This window comes from Bicyclus anynana, chromosome 8, assembly GCF_947172395.1.
Source record: "Bicyclus anynana chromosome 8, ilBicAnyn1.1, whole genome shotgun sequence".
NCBI classification, from domain to species: domain Eukaryota; kingdom Metazoa; phylum Arthropoda; class Insecta; order Lepidoptera; family Nymphalidae; genus Bicyclus; species Bicyclus anynana.
In genome coordinates, this window is record NC_069090.1 from 6,858,878 (window position 1) to 6,880,813 (window position 21,936).

Below are 21,936 nucleotides of genomic sequence, written 5' to 3' on the forward strand. Positions count from 1 at the left end.
AAACGATACAAATCGGAGATAGGTACTCTCATATTCGAAAAACGGAACAAATCGCAGATACTCGCATATTCGAAAAACGAAACAAATCGGATATATTCTCACATTCGAAAAACAAAACAAATTGGTTAAATTCTCAAAATCCCAAAACGAAGCAAATCGGATATATTCTCACATTCGAAAAACAAAACAAGTTGGAGATATTCTCACATTCGAAAAACGAAATTCGGGTCTAGTGCGCCACCCTTGACCGACACTCTCAACAAACTGTACCCACCAAACCACCTGCTAACAAAATAATTGCGACACCAGAAAAAACAAACGTAAACAGAAAGGCAGATGCCAACCTAACATTAAAGAGGTAAGATTGGATATATTTATTTGTAGATAGACATATACACACACTTAAATTCATACAAACAGAGTGGCTAGCAGTTAGCACTAGGTACTATACCTACATATAAAATTGTACAACATGCCTTTTTTATTACAGATGCATAAGTCCCAGTGGCGAAGGATGGAATGGTGACAAAGGTAGGTAAGCCGCTCCAAAAAATAGGAAATTCATACTGCTTGATACAAACTCTGGTTTTTCAAACATCCATTCAGTACAATAATGAATATGTATGGATTTTTAAAAGGTAAGCCGGCGGGAATCGGCATGTATGGGCTCTTCGCCGCTGGTAAGTCCTCAGGGTAGGCAGTGCATTTAGCATCTATGAAGTGCACGCCACTGCAGACTGACTACATCGTAAAAATCAAGATTTGAGAAATTTGGTTTCAAAAACGGGGTAATTAATATTTTTTTTACAATAGAATTTTGTATGGGTAAACATTTTTAACCAAAAAAAATTACATTACTTAAAATAAAAATCATTAAAATCCATTCTGTATACCTAACTGGGTTTCGTGGTATATAAACCCTATTTGACTCAACTATTTTTCAAAAACATGAACGAGTGTGGAAGTTAGGGCAACGCCAACACCGGGCCCTTATGAGTTATGACAAAAACATAAGTCACGGGAAGAATCTCAGACCAATTATAGAAGAACCTGTAACATACTCATAGTCACTAACAAAATTGTCTGTCATTTTCTGAAGAAAACGAGCTTAGATTTGGTATACAGGAAGAAATTTTTTTTAGTACGGATATTTTTATATTTTGTACATAAACAAAATTTAATGAACACGAATTTTTTCTTTTTTTTTTAACTCATAAATAACAAAGTTATCGTTAGCTAAAGTTATTTCCGTTTAAACAGAATTTGAGGGTCACCCTATCGCTGTACTAGGTAATAGGCAACTACAAAATCAGCTGGTAGGTAGGTTAGCGAGCGCCCGCGCCGAGGGCCGTTGACCTTTGTGCGTTTATTTTATTTTTGTTTGATACCTATTATTTTTATAATAATTAAAGGTCGTCACTTTTGAGCTGAGTACCGATATTCCTTTCATACTTTATTGGGCTTAGGACCATCAATAATGCCTGAAGTGCATGCGTAATAATAATAATAAAAACTATGAACTTTCGATTGAAATAATGAAATACAAATGATGATTATTATTACGCAAACTTTTGCATTAAAGGCGTATTTAAAAAATTGTAATCAGCATATTTACATTAATCAATGATATCTACTTACTAAGTTTGTTTTTGTTAATTTGAAAATTTTAATCACTGTATTTTAACAATTGTTCGAAATGAAGTCCATTCCTTTCAAGGCACAACCGAGCACGTTTTAATAAAATTTTCATTTAGTTTATTTAAAACACTTGTTCCTCACATAAGGCACTGCGGGGTTCAGGATTCCTTGGGCTCGTGGCCTAGGAACACTCACTCGTACATTGTGCAAGCTGCACGAAGGCGTTCATTGCTGAGCAAATACACTCGCCCCATTTCGTAATAGTCGCGATTTGAAAATCCCGACATAGTAAATGCGCAAGCGACGGCAGATTGTCTGTCACTGGTCGCCCATCGGCAATTCGGTAGGCGTCCTCAGGGATTTTTCGATCCCCTCACCTCTGCCACCCCCGTCAGTCGAAGCCGAAGCGATATGCCTACGGCCGGTATTTCTTTGTCGGCGTCTTACAAAGTGCCGCCAGCATTTGCGCAGTTTGTTTGGTAATGTGTCCATTATTTTGTTATTTCTGAGACATAAATTGATAAAAAAAAAATTACATAAAATGTATCGAACTGTTTGTAGATTTATGATCTATTAATGATACCGAACCACGAAAAAAAATATCGGTACTAAAGTCCGAATCACCCTGTATATCTTATACTAAACTAGAAGTTTTTGCCCGTTTTTTACACAATTCAATTACACAAAAAGGTATTTTACGGAGCTCTTTAACCGACGAACACGATTACAACTATTTAACATCGATACTATAGAGACAGTTTTTATAATAGCATTAGATCGTTGATCATATACTTTGACAGAAAAGTAACGTCTAGCGAGGCAGGTCCTATACAATAATTGGTCTGAGGGACGAATGGATGTCATTTGCGCTGGTCCTAAAAATAATTTCGCCACTATAGGGCTTGCATGGGCTGAAATGGTCAATAAGTGGAAAGGATGGCTTTATTATAAAAAAGTCAAGGTAAGGGTCAAAGGATGCCAAAAGTGGATACAACCTTCTGTATCGACGAATGTTGATGTAAGGGTCATGACCCACTTATTCATGAATGTCACTTAACTTTATTTATTTCAGTACTTAGGTACTTAATATTTATTTATATATTTATAATATTTATCCTAATTATTGAATGTCATGTTTTATGTACCTACATAATTTTAGGTAGGTAGGTAGGTACATTATAAATCTATCCACGTACCTACATGTTCACTATTAAAATGATATACCTTTTAGCAGACTCAGAAGTGATTAATAAGAAAAGTAATGTCAAACAAAGGTTATTTTGTCAGGACAACTTAATTAACAAATCAAAATAAGACCCTAGAATGGCAGAGAATGACCTTGAGTGAAGTCACGCACTTGTGAACGATGTGTGTAGGGTTAAAGGCGCCTTTGACAGATATCTAACACTCCCCTTTTTCACTCAAGTCACTCTCCCTGCCTCTCCCAAGTAACCCAAAAATAATTACACAACAAGAGATGTGGACGGCTCGAACGCCACGAGCACTCGGCACACTGAAGCTGTCCATACCGCAAGTCGTTGCAACGCGGCGATAACATACCTACTTAGAGGAAACAAATAAGTTGAAATCGGAACCTTAAAAATGAAAATATCTAAAAAAATATAAATAAATAGCTATTACAATTTAATTTATTTAGGTAATAAAATTGAAAAATTAATTAAGAATACTATACCTACCTAAGTCGGAATTGAATAACAACATTTCTTCTCTGACTTCATATAAGGCTATCAGGTAGTGTATTGAACATTTTTATAACAACACAATATGCACTTTTCAATTTGGTGTGGGGTAGGTTTCCGAATTCCGGCTATTTTCCATACTTGCGGCTTTTCAGAGACACGGATTTATCTAGATACCGCTTGTCCATTTAAAAGTACGAAGTTACGATCATATTTTTGAAAGAAAATCTAAATCAAAACCGGTTATTTATTAAGAATGCTAAATTTTTGTTAACCTAATTAGTTAAAAAAAACGCACGAAAGTAACGCTGCTGATGCTGCCTAAGTTATTTTAAAACTAGTGTATGGTAAAAAGCTTTTCAAAATCGGTTTAGTAAATGCAGAGCTTACCCCCTACAATACCAGTTTATCTCTGTTGATAATATTAGTATAGAAGTGTAAAATGTCGCGATTTACCATTTGTCGGGTTAAGTATAAGCCCTCGTATCCACTAGGCAACATTTGACGCGCGACATGCTGCACAACATTGCTCACGGCAACGCGAACTTTGTTTAACATCCACAGAACACAATAAAAGCTTACCCACCTGCTGACTATAGAAGATGGAAAGGATAACCCACCTTACACTTATTTGATGTGTTGGATGAGTAATTTTGAAGTTACCTATATATTTTTTCGTATATTTTAGGTATGTTATTCGTATTTTAATTTTATAGACTAATTACATTTTCATTTTATTCAATTTGCATACCAAAATGCAGATGGTCGAATGCATTGTATTCTATTTTGATATAGGTATTCAGTAAATAAAGATTTTTTTGTTTAAGTACTTTAACAAAAAATTAAGCACTATTGAGAGTTCTGGATTCCTACTTGGTAATAGAAGTCATTTAATTGGTTCCTCCCGAGTCTCGTAGGCTTATTTGACGTGGTCGAGTAAATCCCAAGATCCACTCTTCGACTCTCCATCTATGCGTCATGTTGCGTTCACAAGTACGTGACTTCACTCAAGGTCTTTCTGCCATTCTAGGAGCTTATGAATCATGAATAATGTTGTGAATCTTTGCTCGACATTAGTTTTCTTATTTTTGTAATCACTTCTGAGTCTGCTAAAAGTACCTACCTGTGGTACCTATTTATCTAGGTATATAAGTTAAATTCGGTACGAAATATTCTCTTGTACTCAAGAGTGTAGAACGTATTTATGCTGTGAGTAATATAATTATAAAATGTTTACTTATAAAATTATTGTAAAGATGTAAATTTTAAATGGTGGTGGTGGTATGCTTATTTGACGTGGTCGAGTAAATCCCAACATCCACTCTTCGACTCTCCATCTATGCGTCATGTTGCGCTTGCAACTCAACTGGCAAATCCGCAGATCTTATTGAGCGTCATGTCTCACGTGTCGTGCGTTAGTTATTGCCTAGTGGGAACGAGGCTTTACTTGTCTTATAAAAACTTTGCAATTACGTTAATTACTTAGACATAGGTAGGTTATATTCATTAGCCTATTGCACGTTTCAAGTGATTATTGACCTACCGTCTATTTATTTATATGAAGGTCAAAAAGGTGCTGATGGCTGTAATTATTAATATTAATTACCTTACCTAGATATGTAGGTATACCGTATAAAAGTGGCTACACCTGCAACTGCAATAGTAAGTATAAAGAGCGACACGGATGGACTATATGTTTGGTAACTTTTAAAAAACACCCAGAGGTCATTTGATATTTTAGGTGTGATAATTAGGTAAGTACTGTTATCGCCGCGTTGCAATGACTTGCGGTGCGGACGGCTTCAGTGTGCTCGTGGCGACTGGCGTTGGAGCCGTCCACATCTCTTGTTGTGTAATTCTTTATGGGTTACTTAAGATAGGAGAGTGACATGAGTGGAAAAGGGAGTGTTAGATATCTGTCAAAGGCGCCTTTTACCCTACACACATCGTTCACAAGTGCGTGACTTCACTCAAGGTCATTCTCTGCCATTCTAGGAGCTTATTTTGGTTACAGTTTGATTTGTTAATTAAGTTGTCCTGACAAATGTTGTGAATCATAACCTTTGTTCGACATTAGTTTTCTTATTTTTGTAATCACTTCTGAGTCTGCTAAAAGTACCTACCTGTGGTACCTATTTATCTAGGTATATAAGTTAAATTAGGTACGAAATATTCTCTTGTACCTACTCAACAGTGTAGAACGTATTAATGTCAAATAGGCCTAGAGATGGCGTAAGTCTGGTAAATAGTCTTCAACGAGTCGCACGATTCACTCGGCTGACAATGGATTTATTATATCAAAAATGATCTGAAACATCGATTCCCAAAGTAGTCCAGGTGAACCCCCAGGGGAAGACTCAACGGGGGTCTACGTTGACGCGACATAAAATGGGGGTTCACGATTCGTAAACAGGAGTCCGTTCATTCATACCGAATGGGGAATTTTCTAAATAAAATAAGTGTGAATTGATTGCTTCCTTGTGCTGTGAGTAGATATCAGAAATTAATGTTGGCTGGAAATAACTTTTTGCCTGAACAATTTTTCTTTTTGTCATACAATCACCGCATAATCAACTGATTAATTAAGTAATCAAGTCTTACTATTTTTTTTTTGAAAACTGTTATTTCGTGGTGGCTGTTGATTTAGTTGCAACTAAAATTTCCATAGATGAATTTAATTACACATTTTGTTGAATTTTGGATATAAATTTAGCAGGGGGTCCACCGGAACCAGTTAAATTTGAAAGTGGTGTAAGAGAAAAAAATGTTTGGGAACCTCTGATCTAAAATAAGTTTTATATAATCTACTTGTACATACAGTTTTCCGTGTTCAGAAAACAATGCATAAAATCAATATACCTAAAATACATTAAATCACTTATTACTAATACTCGTACTTTTTTTCCGAACGCAACGAATTCCGCGCCTACGTAACAAATGCGAGCCCTTGCGATAATATAACACACACTCCGAATTAAGAAAAACGTAAAATCGGCGGTAGTGTCACGGAATTCCAAGGGATGATGACAGTTTTTTAAAGTGTATATATAAATTAAGGGTATGCTAATAGTAAAGCAATTTTGTGAAAGGAACAGGGTATCTGCGATCATTACTTTCGGAGCTACAGGGACTTAAAGTGTCAGATTTGCCGCGCTGCCGCGGATCCCTGAAAAACGCCCCATACAAAATGGCACGAACTAATGACGTCGTAGGTAATGTAATGATCATAAGAGTTGTATGTGCGTTCAAACAAAATTACTAATATCTTTGTTATTTGTGCGTTTATGTTTATAGTTCATTTAATAAAAAATGTCACATTTAATGTAAGGAAGCTAAAACTGTATGAATTTTCATCTAATTACGATAAAAGATATTTTATAGATTATGAAATTTTATAATCTCATTTATTTTGCAAATATCTAGACAATCTTTGCTTTATAAGAATAAATTAGTTAACATTAACCTTATTTACCCGAATGTATCATAAAAACCAATATATTCAAACCTAGTCATCATCCCCATTATCGCATTAGGAAAACTAATACCTACGGAATACAAATGTATGCGGCCGACCTAAACGGCTAAATTGCGGTGTACAATAAATAAGGTAATGTCCGCTCTCTTATTTTACTAAACCTGTCAAGTACTTCGGTACTAAACACTTAATTCATATGTCTAAACATACTCGATAATATAAGTAACATTATCAACCAAGTAGGTAGGTATTTACTTTATCTTGGCAACTTCGTTCGTAACACTCCCGATCCGCGCGGGCTGGGGGCGTGTAGCGATGAATGAAAAACCCACAACTGATTCACCTCATTCCCCGCACGCATGATTTCAGTCTTTCCCCCTGTCGCCCGCATATCATAGGAGTGTCATCAACAAGCTTGCCAGACTATAATTAGCATTTTCAACATTAGCTTATAAAATATCCGAGTATGTACCTACTTATATAATATAATTTTTAAAGGTAGTTATGTACCTTCATATTTCACTTATTTCTGAAAACCATAAATAACATAATAAATCAAAATTATTTTATCGTTTTTCAGAAACATATGTCTTCTCCGTTAAATTATAAAATTAAAAATATAGTAGCTAATGCACGCCATTGACGATCAATTGATCTCACGTTTCTGCAGCATCCACGACTATAACTGATCGTGTATTGGTCGCTGCGTGCATGACGGCTCGACTTATGAAACGTCTTCGTTGCTTTTTGCGCTGAAGAAACGTGAAAATAATTGACCGTCAATGGCTGACTTAACTTAATAATTTATTGATTTATCTGATTGTTAACTTGTAGTGTAGGTAGATACTTACTCACAGTAAAATTAGGTTTTGTTAGAAAGTACCTATAAAAAATATGTATCTATTTGATTACTAGAATGTACAAAATATAAGTATTGAAAAGGTAATATATTATCTCCATTAAGTAGGTTTATTGATGTTTAAAAAATACAGTTTTGCGTCTTCTATTGATTAATAGTCTTCTATCTTTATTATAACAATTCATGATTTTACCCATTATTTACCATAGTAATACTTAACAAAAATTTGTACATAACATAAAATGGAAACTCCTTTGTTCCGTCCATCATTAAGTACCCTTTTGACCTAATTATGGTATTATCTGGATTAAACTAAAACAAAAATTCGTTATAATGTATTAACGCCATTTTATTGCAAAGTAATATTGACGACACAGATTAAATAATAGGCAGACAGAGCGCACGGAACACGACGGTGTCGTAGCCGTTCCAAATACAGAACTCAAAAACGAATACATTCTCGAATGCGTCGCTTTTTCTCTTTCTTTTTCTAAGCGTAGTTTTTAAATACATATTTTAAAAATTGTTCACAAAAAACTAAAGAAATATTATAGAGTATTTTTTTATTGGTAATTATTATTATATTAATTTACGTAATTGTTGTTAGTGTTAAATTTTGAAATACAAATTATGAAAAAGATTGTATAGGCGAATGTTAAGGAGACGCGTGATGTTTGTTCTTTTTCATGGGTTTCACCGGCATCACTACACTGCTTGTAAAGACTCATTCTGGACATTCTTTATTCTGTGAGTGACGAGTAATTTGAATTACATTGTATCATGTATTTAAATGTTTCATGGCAATGTTACGTGGTTTATTGCACCTATTTTAAGTATACCTAACTACCCTCAGAAATAAATTAGTTTATGTGCAATACCAGCAGAATATATTTTGAAATATGGCAACTCTGTTCAAATTTGGCAACTCTGTTCAAATTCCATCAACTTGTTCAAAGGTCCTGTTCTAACTTCTATGGTTTTCCAATGCCTTTAGTGCCAAATATTGCCTTGTAATTAAAGTTAGTTAGTTAATTAAAGTCAGCCTGTTCTTTTTTCCAAATTCCGAACCGTAGACTAGAGGCTCCAGCAAAAGCAATACCACTTTGTATGATTTAACAAAAACGTTGGAGTTTCGATTCTATACTTGTACTTTTTGCATATTCAATAAAAAAGGAAATCAAATAAAAAATAAATTATTTTGTACTATACCATATATTTCTTGCATATTGCAATAGAATGTTTTTATAATTAAAAATAAAAAAACGAATATCTCGAAATTTAGACACGCATATTTACATTATAATTTAGTATATAGTTGACTAACGTGCTTAGAAACTATTTTGAAAACATACAAATAAATAGATTTTAGTTAATTGCTCTACCTAACACAATAAATATATTTCTAGTGTCAATTATTATTTTAAAATGTACATACTTCTAACTATATAGATAAGAAGATATAAAATTGCGCTTACAATATAATATAAAATTTTAATTAAGTTTAACTATATCAACTAATTTTTTTTAATGCCCGTACAATTTAAAATACATTATCATACGTAATATATGGTAGAATCATGGCAACACTGGTACAATATTTTTATTTACTAATACAATAGGCTAAATAAGTAAAAATATGTACTTTTCTGTTAATCTACAAAAAATCAATGATAAGTATGCCATTTATAGTATTTAAAAATGACAATTGAAATGACAGATAAAAAAATACAGTAGTCTGGCTAATGAAAGTAGACTGAAATATCGCCAAAAAAAATCATTTAAACAAATGAAAAAAACATGCGTTTCCATAACTTGTTTAAATTATTTTTTTGTTTGTGAATACATTACTACCTATAAATTAGTATTAAACTCAAATAATCCAATATTTGCACTATAATTTTCAGAAATTACTCCGATATTTATTCAATTTGGTGGGCGATTTCAGTCTCTACTTTCATTAGCTAAACTCAATACTTTATGAGTTCCGACTAAGTAGGTGTGTGTATAATGTATTCAAAAGATACTACGCCTCTTTGCCTACGAATATTAATTTCTTTATCAAAATAGTTTTACTTAGCATGTACCAGTGTTATCAGTTAATAAAAAGCTACCATTTTGTGTTTATTTAGAGTTGTAGTAAATATTATAGTATATATTTTATAGAAAAATTTCATATATCGAAGAAAACCTTACATTCCCATGGTTCTGATCACGAATATATGTTTATTTTAGTTTTAAATATATAGAGACTTAATTTTCACCATATTATTAATATACAGATATATAAATGGGCCAGATATGACATACAATCTTAAACAAGGTGTCAACCTTAATTAGCAAATGTGATATTAGACATGGGAAATTTTGTGCAGTGTTTTGGTCAAAGTATACACAAGACGGGTAAATAAGAAACTGAGAATTTCCCACTACAGTACTAATGTAAAATATCTCTGACGGTAAGTAACACATTTCTGTATGAAACATATATATTATAACATATTTATATATCTTATATGCTTTCTATAGTCACATTCTGGAAATTACACATCTTAATTACATCAAATTGTCAGGTCAAACTTAAACATACCAAAGCTTGTTATATTATATCTTTTACTATAATTCTTTACAATTTACTTCACTAGAGAGAGAAGAATAAAAAATACAATCAATATACTACTATAATAAAGTTTGTCAGGATTCACTAAATTTTACTATAGCCTACAATAAATAATAAAGAAATGTGCGTGAAACAGTTATTCGTTAAACCAATTTGAGCCTTATTACGTTGGAATAAGTCTCAAATTTTTTTTAGATATAAAGCTCCTCAATTGTTTTTTAAATGTTGTACAAATGTCTTATTTAGACTAAAGTTCTACTAGATACACAGCACAACTTACTAACACGATAAACGTAATATATTATTTCATGTCACTAACAGCATATTGCCTATAAATTGTCTGTGCCATCTACGAATAAACCCGAATCTAGTTTGAAAGGGCAGTTTCATTGCTCAAATTGGATAAAGTATAATGTATTATTGTTTTTTTACATCAATCTTTAGTACAATATATTATTACAATCAGTCTTTGTATTAAAAAATGTATAATATGCATGATCAAATTTACTACTTTAAAAAATTAAAATAAATAAATAATTTAAGCAATAAATTTGTAAAACTTAATCCACGCTACAACCTTTAACTTGTGTCTTGTGTTATTTCTATATAACATGGTTCCAAGCTTAAAAAGTTCACAGCTTCTCATATCTGACTTTCCTGTTTCTTAACATTAATTAACGAATATACATTTTAATGTTATAGTTTAAGAATGTTTAATCAAAACAGTCAGACAAGACAACAAAAGTTGAACCGTATTTTTTTTGTAACACTGACAATCCAAAAGTGAAGAATCTGATTATATATTACCACCAAGACTCATAAAATTCTGATATGCGTTTATCGAGGCTTAACGGAAAATATATTTCTTTAACAAAAGTATCAGAAATGCAAGACCAAGGTTAAAGCATGGAGTTGAGACCAGGACACAAGCTTAGTATATAACAATATACATACATACATACTGCTATATAATAAACCACTGTAACCCGTTTTATCAATTAAAACTGGTAGCTATAAAGACGACACAGACTATGCAAAAAATATTTTGCCCTCAGAACTTAAACTTTCCACAGCAAACCAAACATATATAAACAAAAGAAAAAATGTAAACGAATTTCTATTTTGTCATGTAATGACTAATAAATTAAACTTTATTACTTTAGTTCTGATGATAAAACAAATATATAGGTATTTTAATAATGGTTGTCAATCTACCTATAATAATAATTGATAATTTGTTTAGCAACAAAGTTAACAACCACAAAATTATGACTGAAAACAAAATAAATATACAAGTGCCTGAAAGGGCTATTAGTATTGCATTATAGTTGTCTATTAGAAGTTTGTTTGGCGTTGGATGTAATCGGTAGATCCTAGTTCGGACTACTTTAGTCGAGTATGAACAATTTGTGGATTTACCGCTCGCAAAAATCGTTCGTACTCGACTAAAATACTAAATTAGTCCGAAATAGGCCCCGGATGTACAGACAAATGTTTGACAGTTGTAAACACATTGATGTGTAAAACTGAAGCAATATTTTCAAATGAAACAGAGCTTCATTTTCTACACACAAAATTGTACATGTGTGCGCTTGTAGCCTATTATTCGGATTTTTGCGGTAAATTTTTAGGGACGTAACCGATCTATAGTATACATGTAGTTATGACATTGCTGGCATGTCTATCACGGGTTTTAGTATGTAAATCAACGAAATAACAGAGAGATGGATTGATAACAATATCACCAGAGGAAATATTAATGTATGATGAATATCTCATGATTATAATTAATAGCATAAAAAATTATAATAAATTGTAAATTTATGCAATTTTTTCATTTACAATGATTCTGTTGTAGCAAAATTAGATGGTTTACTAAATTCCTGTTAATTTTCAAACCATTTTTAAATACCAGTTTTGTTATAGCTGTTTAAATATTAACTAAAACCAAAACATTTAATTTAGGTGAACCACCCAACTGCACTCTATAGTACGAGATATATACCCTCATCTGTTATTTAATTGGGATAAGAAATAAATGATTGAAAATATTCTCATTTGACACATAGCACATAGGTTGCCTAGTTAAATTGTACCCGATTATTAAATGATAATTATTTTGTGCTTAATTTAACTGTATTACTATGTAGCCTTTGAGCCTAGTTCTTGCCTAGTTCATGGTTTCCTAGATTTTGTATGAAAAATGTGTTTGGCCGCAAATTAACTAGGCAACCTATTTGCAATGTGTCATTGTGAACATTACCTATCATTTATTTCATAGAACTAATGAATAACAGATGAGGGTATATATTTCTAATGCCAGATCTTAGACCACATGTCGAGTTGTGAGGTGACACTAGTCAACGTTCAGTCTAATTACAAACAAAATTTACAGTTCAAACATTAAACTAAAGCAATCCAACATTTACCGACTTATATATAAGTCAGTTTAAAAATAATTTGCAAATCTTACAATACAACACTAATTTTTGGATGCAACTAACTTATAGTCGTCAATTCAGATACAGCTATAAGCCGGGCAAACACGCCCGTTCGTAGAGACACAGAACTTTATGTATAAGCTCATACTGTTCAGAGTTCTGTACCATTCCGCCACGATTCAATCTCATGTTGCACACTATGCCTAAAACATCAACCTTTTGTTCGTTTGTTAACTGTTTTATACCATTTAGTATGGCGATGAGACACCCCGTCCTACCGATGCCCGCCGAACAGTGGACTATGGTAGGCGGAAACTGATTCTCGGAAGAGAAGCTCGACGGAGAAGACACACTCACATTAATTGGGCAAGAAGCACTCTGAGCCTCCAACGGAGGGAACACAAATTTTGAATTAGGGTTCGGAGTGTCGCCGCACTTGCACTGTTCTTCCAATTCGTCTTTACACTCACTGAAATCGTAACACTCCTCTTTTAAAACGTCCAAACTCAAATTCAACAAAGCTGTCACATCCTTCGGGCACGTGTGGTCGGCCCAATTGTGGAACCAGTAATGGTAGACAACAACACTATCACTAGAATCTGCGGTTTCGTATCGCACATCCAATTTTCGTATAGTATATCCGGACTTCTTAATCATTCCATCATTCTTGATTTTAAAATTGTTCTTTGGACTACAGTCCTCTGAGAAGAATGTCATTTCCGAACAATCCGGACTTTGTATCGATATCTCTTCGTCGATCTCGACTGGGAAGTATTTCTCGCATTTCTGGCGAATATTTTCGTAAAAATTCGTCAACATTACGATCTTTTGTATGTACTCTGAGGGAGCATCTGCCGGCCTTTGAGATCGGAAGTCTATAACGTTCTGTCGAACCATAAGCCAGAAGTCGTAAATAGTATTCGGGAGTGGCCCCTGCGTCGCGATGTAACTGTTTTTTGTATATTCATGCCCCTGAAAAGATTAACGCATGATTTTATAAATAAAATTGGTATATTTCAAAATATACATGATGTATTGAAATTACTAATAAGGTTTTCACTTTAAAAAAAGATCTTAGCTAATTACAATTAGTTATTACCTAAGATTATTTTTTAAAGTGAATACACTAATAAAATTTAATTCAACTTAAAATAAAATGCAAACGAAACACTACAATCTACAAAAATACCATGCAATATTTTTAACAAAACATAAATGCACACAAATAAAATACAGCTAAACTTATAGCTGTTTTGGTAATAAAAATAAACTCACCTTAATGAAATTGGCATTAATATATCCTTCATAATTCCCGGCATCTGCTCGCAGTATAAACCTGGAATGTTCGTTAGGAAGGATGGTTTTATATCTATTCTTTGGATGTGAACCAGATACTATTGGCTTCTCCTGAAAGTTCGTTGGCATATCCCAAAACTCTTGATGTAAATTCCTCAACAGGCTCTTTTGGTATTCGGAGCAAGGTTGAGTCGCTACTTCTGGTATTACCATCTGTGGGTTTTCTTGTGATATGTCTTCAGTGACACGGCCCGAACAACAGTGTTGCCCTTCTCCAGTACCCAGACATTTTACTTTTGAATAGCCATTTTGAAATACCTCATTCAGATCTTTTAATTGTTGTCGAGTTAAAACGCTCGAAGCATTTTGCAAATGCTGCATATTAGCCAAGTATAACCTAAAATCCTCAGAAGTGCTTTGAGGACTTAACGGTTTCGTTGTTATATTACGTACAAAACCTTGTTGAAAATTAGGGTCCTCTTGACGACCGAACGCATATATTATTTCATTTTCTTGATCCCCACAAACGTATGTTAAATTTTGACCACATTCTTGTTCAGTATATGAAGTTGACCAAAGATTGTCATGGGATCCGAAACCCAAACCCTTTTCTGTCGAACGTAAACGAGTTCTGTTTTTGTAAGATTTAGGTATTAAATTTTCTGTACTCAAAGATTTTCTATGTTTATCCCTGTGTGGCATATCTTGTAAATTAGGATCAATTAAAGATTCATCGATCTCCAAGTCTCTGGGTTCCTGTGGTTGTATATTGAGCGTTAAAGATGTATTCGAGCTCCGTCTTTCTAATATTCCTTTTCGTGGTTCAGCAATATCTATGCTGTGATTGCTATTGTATCTACTTAGATTGCACGTAGAACCATTTAAATTATAGTTGGAAATGCTTAGAGCTCTGTTTGTTGATAGTTGTGGATTCGAAGTATTAATGTTTAAAGTAAGTGAGGTATTAGAACTTCGTCTTTCTAATAGTCCTTTTTTCTGACCAAGTTTTGCTTCCTTGTTTAAAGAACTATTACTAGAATGGCGGCTAAGATTATTGCTAGAAAGTATATTTAAAGTGAGGCTGTTGTTTGATCCACGTCGTTGTAAAAGACAATTTTTGGACAACTCTCCAGACAAATTAGTATTCGAAGAACATATCACTCTTGTGGTTGGCGTCAAATGTTCGTTTGGATTAATTGATGTATTTGAATCCCTACGATCCAGGGACAACTTTTTCTGCCTATTGTCAGAATTTAAACTAAAATTTGATATACTTGTCCTAACAGTACTTATATTATGGCAGGACGCACCTGCGCTGCTTAAGGAACAATTCGAGCCCTGAAGACTATGAGTACTTAACATTAAACTTTGATTTGAATTCCGCCTATGTAATTTTTTTACTAATTTCTCGTCTTCTGCACTTGGTTCAAAATCGTCAGAAGGGACACCTTCAGGTAGAGTCTTTAAATTCGTACTCGATACGCTTAAATTCTGTTTATAATTTAGAAGATTTGAACCAAGAGTCTGAACAGTATCCACGTGAAACGGTCGACAGTCTACACTCGAGATATTTATTTCCGGAGCGTTATCAGACATATTTTCATCAAAAGATCCCATTGTCCTTGAGCCCATTCTTGAAATTCCTGGCTGATATAACATAAGGGATGCGTGATTCTCCCTTAAAAATATACCGCTATCTTGTCCCTTCATAAACAGTCTCCTTTGATCTGCTGTTTGTACGGTATTATGACACATCTTACCACTAGTCAAGTCGTGTTTCGCGCTCTTTTGGGCTAATATTCGTTTATACTGTCGTTTGGGTGTATTCGGCACAGATATAGAATTTTGAGGAACTTCTAAAGCTTTTGTCTGTGGTAATGAAAGATTAACAGTTTCTGAAGAATCTAAAGATATTGCCTTAACTTTTAATGTTGGTGTCTTAACTTTTTTCTCTTCAGCATCAGTGTACAATTTTTCAAATTCCAATAATTCCTTCTCCAAATCACTATCACGTTTCGATAAATCGATCGTTAAGTTTCGTAAGTTCTTGCCTTTTCGTTTAATATGAGTTTCGGCAGTTGTCGTTGCTCCTTCTTCAGACGTTACTGTTATTTCGAATTCTTTGGGTGAAAATCTAGGCATATCTATAAAAGATTGGGTATCAGAACTTTGTCTTAAACATTTCTTTTGTTTTAAATCTGGCGATTTAGGCTCTGCTTCTCCTTTTTCTTTTTGATCGACATCAAATTTAAACACAGGCCGTTCACCAGATGGAGATACCCTATTTGTATTACGTTCCATACTTTCAAACGAGGTACTAATTTCTTGATTCTTGTATGCTTCATTCATTTGATCTTTCATTTGCTTAGCTATAGGTAAGCCTAGATTTTGTTCAATTATTTTTGCGTTTTCTGAGTCTAGCGATATTGATTTTAACCGTTGCCGCCTGGCTTGTGCGGAATTAGGATTAGATAATAATTCCTTTTTATCATTTTCTACCATTGTGTCTACCTGAAGAGAATTTATTTTGGCACAACAGTCAACTACATCTTTTTCTACCACTTCTATTTTGTTAACGACCTCAGTCTCTTTGATATCATCGCACTTTGTTATGTTTAATTCAACACTTTTGTAATTAGTATCGCAACTATTATGCCTTCTATACTTTCTAACTTCTTTGTCCCCAGGAGGAGTGAATCTTTCTTTTTCAATGGAATTTCTCCCACCGTATCTCCTCGGTCTCGGTGACATTCTAGATGCACTTTCTTCAGTTGCATTTAAGTGTTCGAAAGTAAAATAATTTTCCTTATTACAACTAAGAACCTTAGGACTAGGTCGAGCACTTAGGACTCTAGGAGAGCTAGGTTTTTCAGTTAAACCGTTTGTTCTATTTCGATGATCGCATAGAGCTCTCGGCGACTGAGGAACCTCTGTCTCCCTAGGCGTTTCGGGAAAGAATTTCGGAGATCTCACAGTATCATAGTAAACGGATTTAGGTGAAGGTTCAGAAAAAAACATGGGCGAGACCATTTCGGGTGGTGTAAAAAACCGTGGAGAGCTCATACAGTCAGATAAAAGTTTTGGTGAGAAATCAAATTTTGATCCAGATGATTTTTCTTTTGCTGAACTACATTCAATGACGCGTGGTGAGTTTTGCATTTCCAAACATTCCTGTTGCGATTCTGAGTGCGGTCCTTCACTTACGCTACACATATTGAGTCTCGTGCTAACGGACCGGAACCTACGTAAATTACTTGGCGACATTTCTTTATCACTCTCGTGCGGAGACGACGGCGCCCGTTCACCCATTTCATTTGTTTCTTCAATATTCCCACTAAGTTTCCTCACAGACTCTACGTCAAATCCAAATACCTCTGAGTCTACGACCTTTGCACTAGTTACAAAAGGTGATTTATCGTCTTTTTCTAAAGAAGGCGATCTGGTGGCACTGTATTTCTTTGCACGAGATTCTCTTTGAAGTTCGACACCTAAATCAGAGTTAACTATTTGAGCTAACGGTCTCGGAATAGCCGAATATTTGTAGTCGAATGGTCGTTTATGCATCCACTGTTCAGGAAGAGGCAACTTTGGTATTCCACGATATTCTAAAGGAGGTTGTCGACTTGATTGAGAGCTAGATGGTTGTGGGGTGTCCGATTGTTGCGGGATAGTGTTTTGTGTGTAGTTTTGGACGATGAGGATGTGCGAGGGTTGTTGTAAGGTGCTTTGTTTGGGATCGGTAGGGGGGTCGGGCGCGGGCGCGACAGCGAGGGAGGCGCAGACGCGATGGGGCTGCGGCGGAGACCCCAAGCGAGTTACTCGCGCCTGTCCACCACACACTATGTGCACCTAGAAATAAAACAATGCATAATGTTAGTGTTCAGCTTTGGTAAATTATACAAGTAAATATTATTCTCTAAATATTAATACATAAGCTAATCAAAATGTCCCTGCAGTAGTGCCTCACCTGAGTGACTTGCGGCTGGTGGACGGGCACGGGTGCTCTCTTGGCGGCTCGGCGGCAGAGCGCGAGCAGGGCCAGCAGCGCGGCCGCCAGCGCTCCGCACACCCAGCCCGCCTGCGCGCCCCACATGCCACCCCCCTCACATCTGACGAGCAAACACATGACTGATATTTCTGAAACAAGGCTACTTTCATTGACAATAGGGATGATGACAGTTTTTTAAATTGTATATAAATTAAGAGTATGCTAATAGTAAAGCAATTTTGTAAAAGTAACAGGGTGTCTGCGATCATTACTTTCGGAGCTACAGGTATTTAAAGAGTCAGATTTGCGGCGCTGCCGCGGATCCCTGAAAAACGCCCCATACAAAATGGCTCGAAAAAATGACGTCATAGGCAATGTAATGATCGTTAGATTTGTATGCGCGTTCAAACAAAATTACTAATATCTTTGTTATTTGTGCGTTTATCTTTATAGTTCATATATTAAAAAATGTCACAATTAATGTAAGGAAGCTAAAACTGTATGAATTTTCATCTAATTACGATAAAAAAAATTTAGTAGTTTTTGAAATTTTATAATCTCATTTATTTTGCAAATATCCAGACAATCTTTGCTTTTTATGTATAAATTAGTTAACATTGACCCTATTTACCCGAATGTATCATAAAAATCAATATATTCAAACCTAGTCATCATCCCCATTGGATCTAAAAAATATTTCTTCTGAAACAACATTTAATTTTTAAACGAAACTTTCTGAGACATTAATATTAACCATTTAAGTGCCTTTTCATCAAGAAGAAAAAATCCTCATGGACATCCTGAATCGGTTAGTGACTCCAACCGGCTAAAAAAAAACCCATCCAAAACGTGACTCAAGTGTCAAGGCAATTTTTGGAAGGGCTTTGTTTTTAGCCAGTCCCTCCAGTGTCTTTTTTTCAGGAGAAATAAGTCCTCATGGACATCTCGACACAGATGACTGCAACCCACTATGAATATGGTTATTCTGAGCAATGTGTATATCTCGACTGCTCGACATGGAACTCAGGTGGGCTGGTGCATGTCAACAGAACATTTAATGGCGGCCCACAGGCTCCTGTCTTAACCCTTCCTATTCCTTTGCACATTAAATAGAATAACCTATTTTTTTTTGTAATATAAATTATAAAGGGTAGGGTAGGGGCAGGGAAGAAGTGCACATAAGTCAAACCAGATCCGCTATGTAATATTTATGTTTGGTGCTATAAAGAAAAAGTAATTTTTGCCTTTGCCTTTAGGCACACATTCTTTGACACTTTAAACAACCCAAGGACCCTGACAGTTTACACAGCAGGCACAACACTCATAAATTGTCTTGACAATGAAGTTACTCCCATTAGTGAGAATTAAAATGGCCTAATAATAATGGCCATAAGTCAATTTATATTCTTCAATAAATTTTTAACACCAAATACCTTGTAGAGTAGAGAGAGATGGTGAGACCTTCCAACAGTATATGCCATCAATTTATAAGAGCCAATAGTTTGTCAGCCCATACTCCTATTATCTGATAATATAATTAAGAGGAAGGTACGTATGTCTACTAACTGTAGGAGCCGTGATAGCCCAGTGAATATAACCTCTGCCTCCGATTCCAGAGGGTGTGGGTTTGAATCCGGTCTGGGGCATGCACCTCCAACTTTTTAGTTGTGTGCATTTTAAGAAATTAAATTTAATGTGTCTCAAATGGTGCAGGAAAACATAGTGAGGAAACCTGCACACCAGAAAATTTTCTTAATTCTCTGAGTGTGCAAAGTTTGCTAATCATTGCATTGGGCCTGTGTGGTGGACTATTGGCATAACCCCTCTCATTCTGAGAGGAGACTCGCGCTCAGCAGTTAGCCGAATATGGGTTGATAATGATGATGATGACTAACTGTTAAATACCTCCCTGCGAAATTTAATCTTTGTGTGTCTCGGGGTTTTGAGTTTTTTGGGATAAGTAACATTTTGCTTTTATATATTAAGATACACATTGTAAAGTTTGAAATAAAGAAAGTTTGTCCTACATTGTTTGAAGTATTTAATCTTATTAGTAATTATTTTTGTCAGCATCCTCGCTTAGTTATGTTCAAAATATTATTTAATATCTAAAACTTCTTACCAAATTTGTAACAAGCTGCTCGAATATAAATTTCCAAGATAATAATTATGGTTTTTCTTTCACATAATATTTCTTTCACTAATACCAAATAAATGTCTTGTATACCACCAAACACCAAATTATACCAATTCATACACTTAATATTTTACAATTTAATTATTAACATTGAAACCATAACCACCTATAAAGTAATAATAAGTTTAAGTGACTGTAAGCAATTAATGTGTGTGTAAATAAACAATTCTGAGGAAAACGAGATTGTTACAGATTGAACAACAAAACTAGAATGATAATTATTCCCTTGATAATCGTCCAAGACAGATGAGTCATTGGAAACTCAAAAAAGTTATGCCTCATCATGCCTTGCTGCCTGCCTTGCACAATTCATACTGAATATTTGTAATTATCTTATTATTAGACTTCCTTATCACCACTTCTTATAGCCAGTTATTGAATTTCAATTAAACAATTATTGTCTTCCAATAATTGTTTAATTGAAATTCAATAACTTGGGCATTAGCACCAATGTGTTGGGTTAAACAATACACTGACAGTATAAATATGCAATGGCACCCATAGGCCGGGTTCAGGATTGCTGCCTATGAGTGACCAATTAGATGGCATAATGAATTTTAAGTTTTACTTAATTGAACATTCTGTAAAACAAATATTTATTAAAAACTTGAAACCCATAGACAGGATAGATATATGTTGTAAAAAAGACTAATGTATCTTGTAGCATTAAATTTGTAAATCAAGTAATTTAACCTACTTAATTTAATCTAGGCATCTCACATTATTTATAGTCTAAACCTATGCAGTATGCAATTTAATTAGATATTACATAGTATGATTTTTATAATTATTTAACTACCTAGGTTTAGTATATTTAATTTTTTTAATAATTTAGGTGATGTATTTGTTCTGTTTTATGACAACTTTAAAAAAAAAATTAAACATTTAAACTGACCAGCGTAACGTTTACGACACGATAATCGTATTGCATCGTAAAGTGTAAACATAATTTCTATTTATGAAGCTGACATCCTCCGATGATATAGTTATCATATCGTGTACGAACATCATTATCGTTATATGGATACAATTATCCGCTGTATACTGGCCTTTGTTTCAAAATAATATTTACGTGAGACCTCTAAATTCAAGGGTGTAGGTATAATTATTATTTGTAATTTAAGTGATAATTATCATAACCAAATGAGTTTTTATGTGACCATGTTTTACTCAATTACTCTCGTAAAATTTCCATTGATTTTAAAATGTATTTTTCAATCAAAAAACGTCGTTTACGTAGATAACTTACTGTGCATCAGAATTGTATGTACAGTTGTTGCTTTCCGCGCTCCAGGGTGTGATATATATGTTGAAACGATGAAACGACAAGGAAGCACAAACACTTGATCACTTCAATAATTCTGGTAGGGCAGATTTCTTATTCGTTTTCGATTTATATTAAATATCACACGTTTTTATACACACTCGCCCAAGAAGTTTTGACATTAGGTGAGTCGGCCATTTTTCTTTAATTTCCGACAGTTGCTGTGCTGCCAGGCTTTAATGCTAATTTACCCTACAATTTACCCTATTTTATATTAATAATAGACACAATATCAATAATAGTCATTATCCATTATCCAATCGCTTGATGTTATTATTAAGTGATGGTTTATATTTTTAGAACCTCGATATTATTTAATGTACTTACAAATATTCCCGGGAAGTGACAAAAAATCCTCCCCGTCCCACGATAAGCCGTCATTCAAGACTTGAAGTGCACAT

At 34.3% G+C, this 21,936-nt stretch overlaps 1 protein-coding gene across 1 annotated transcript; it reads right to left on the bottom strand.

The window, feature by feature from the left end:
* Positions 1-10,097: 10,097 nt before the first annotated feature.
* On the bottom strand, positions 10,098-21,693 carry LOC112047730 (uncharacterized). The gene is made up of 4 exons (XM_024084944.2): positions 21,461-21,693; positions 17,994-18,135; positions 14,006-17,875; positions 10,098-13,702 (listed from the first exon to the last, which is right to left on the bottom strand). Exons 2-4 carry the CDS (start codon positions 18,117-18,119, stop codon positions 12,818-12,820), a joined length of 4,881 nt encoding a protein of 1,626 aa, XP_023940712.2. The 5' UTR covers positions 18,120-18,135; positions 21,461-21,693; the 3' UTR covers positions 10,098-12,817.
* Positions 21,694-21,936: the final 243 nt, after the last annotated feature.

Coding starts and splice junctions, on each gene's coding strand:
- LOC112047730 (XM_024084944.2), bottom strand. CDS start 18,119: ATGTGGGGCGCGCAGGCGGGCTGGGTGTGCGGAGCGCTGGCGGCCGCG. Junction 17,876..17,993: donor ACCAGCCGCAAGTCACTCAG/GTGAGGCACTAC, acceptor TTTTATTTCTAG/GTGCACATAGTGTGTGGTGG. Junction 13,703..14,005: donor TTAATGCCAATTTCATTAAG/GTGAGTTTATTT, acceptor TAATCTTTTCAG/GGGCATGAATATACAAAAAA.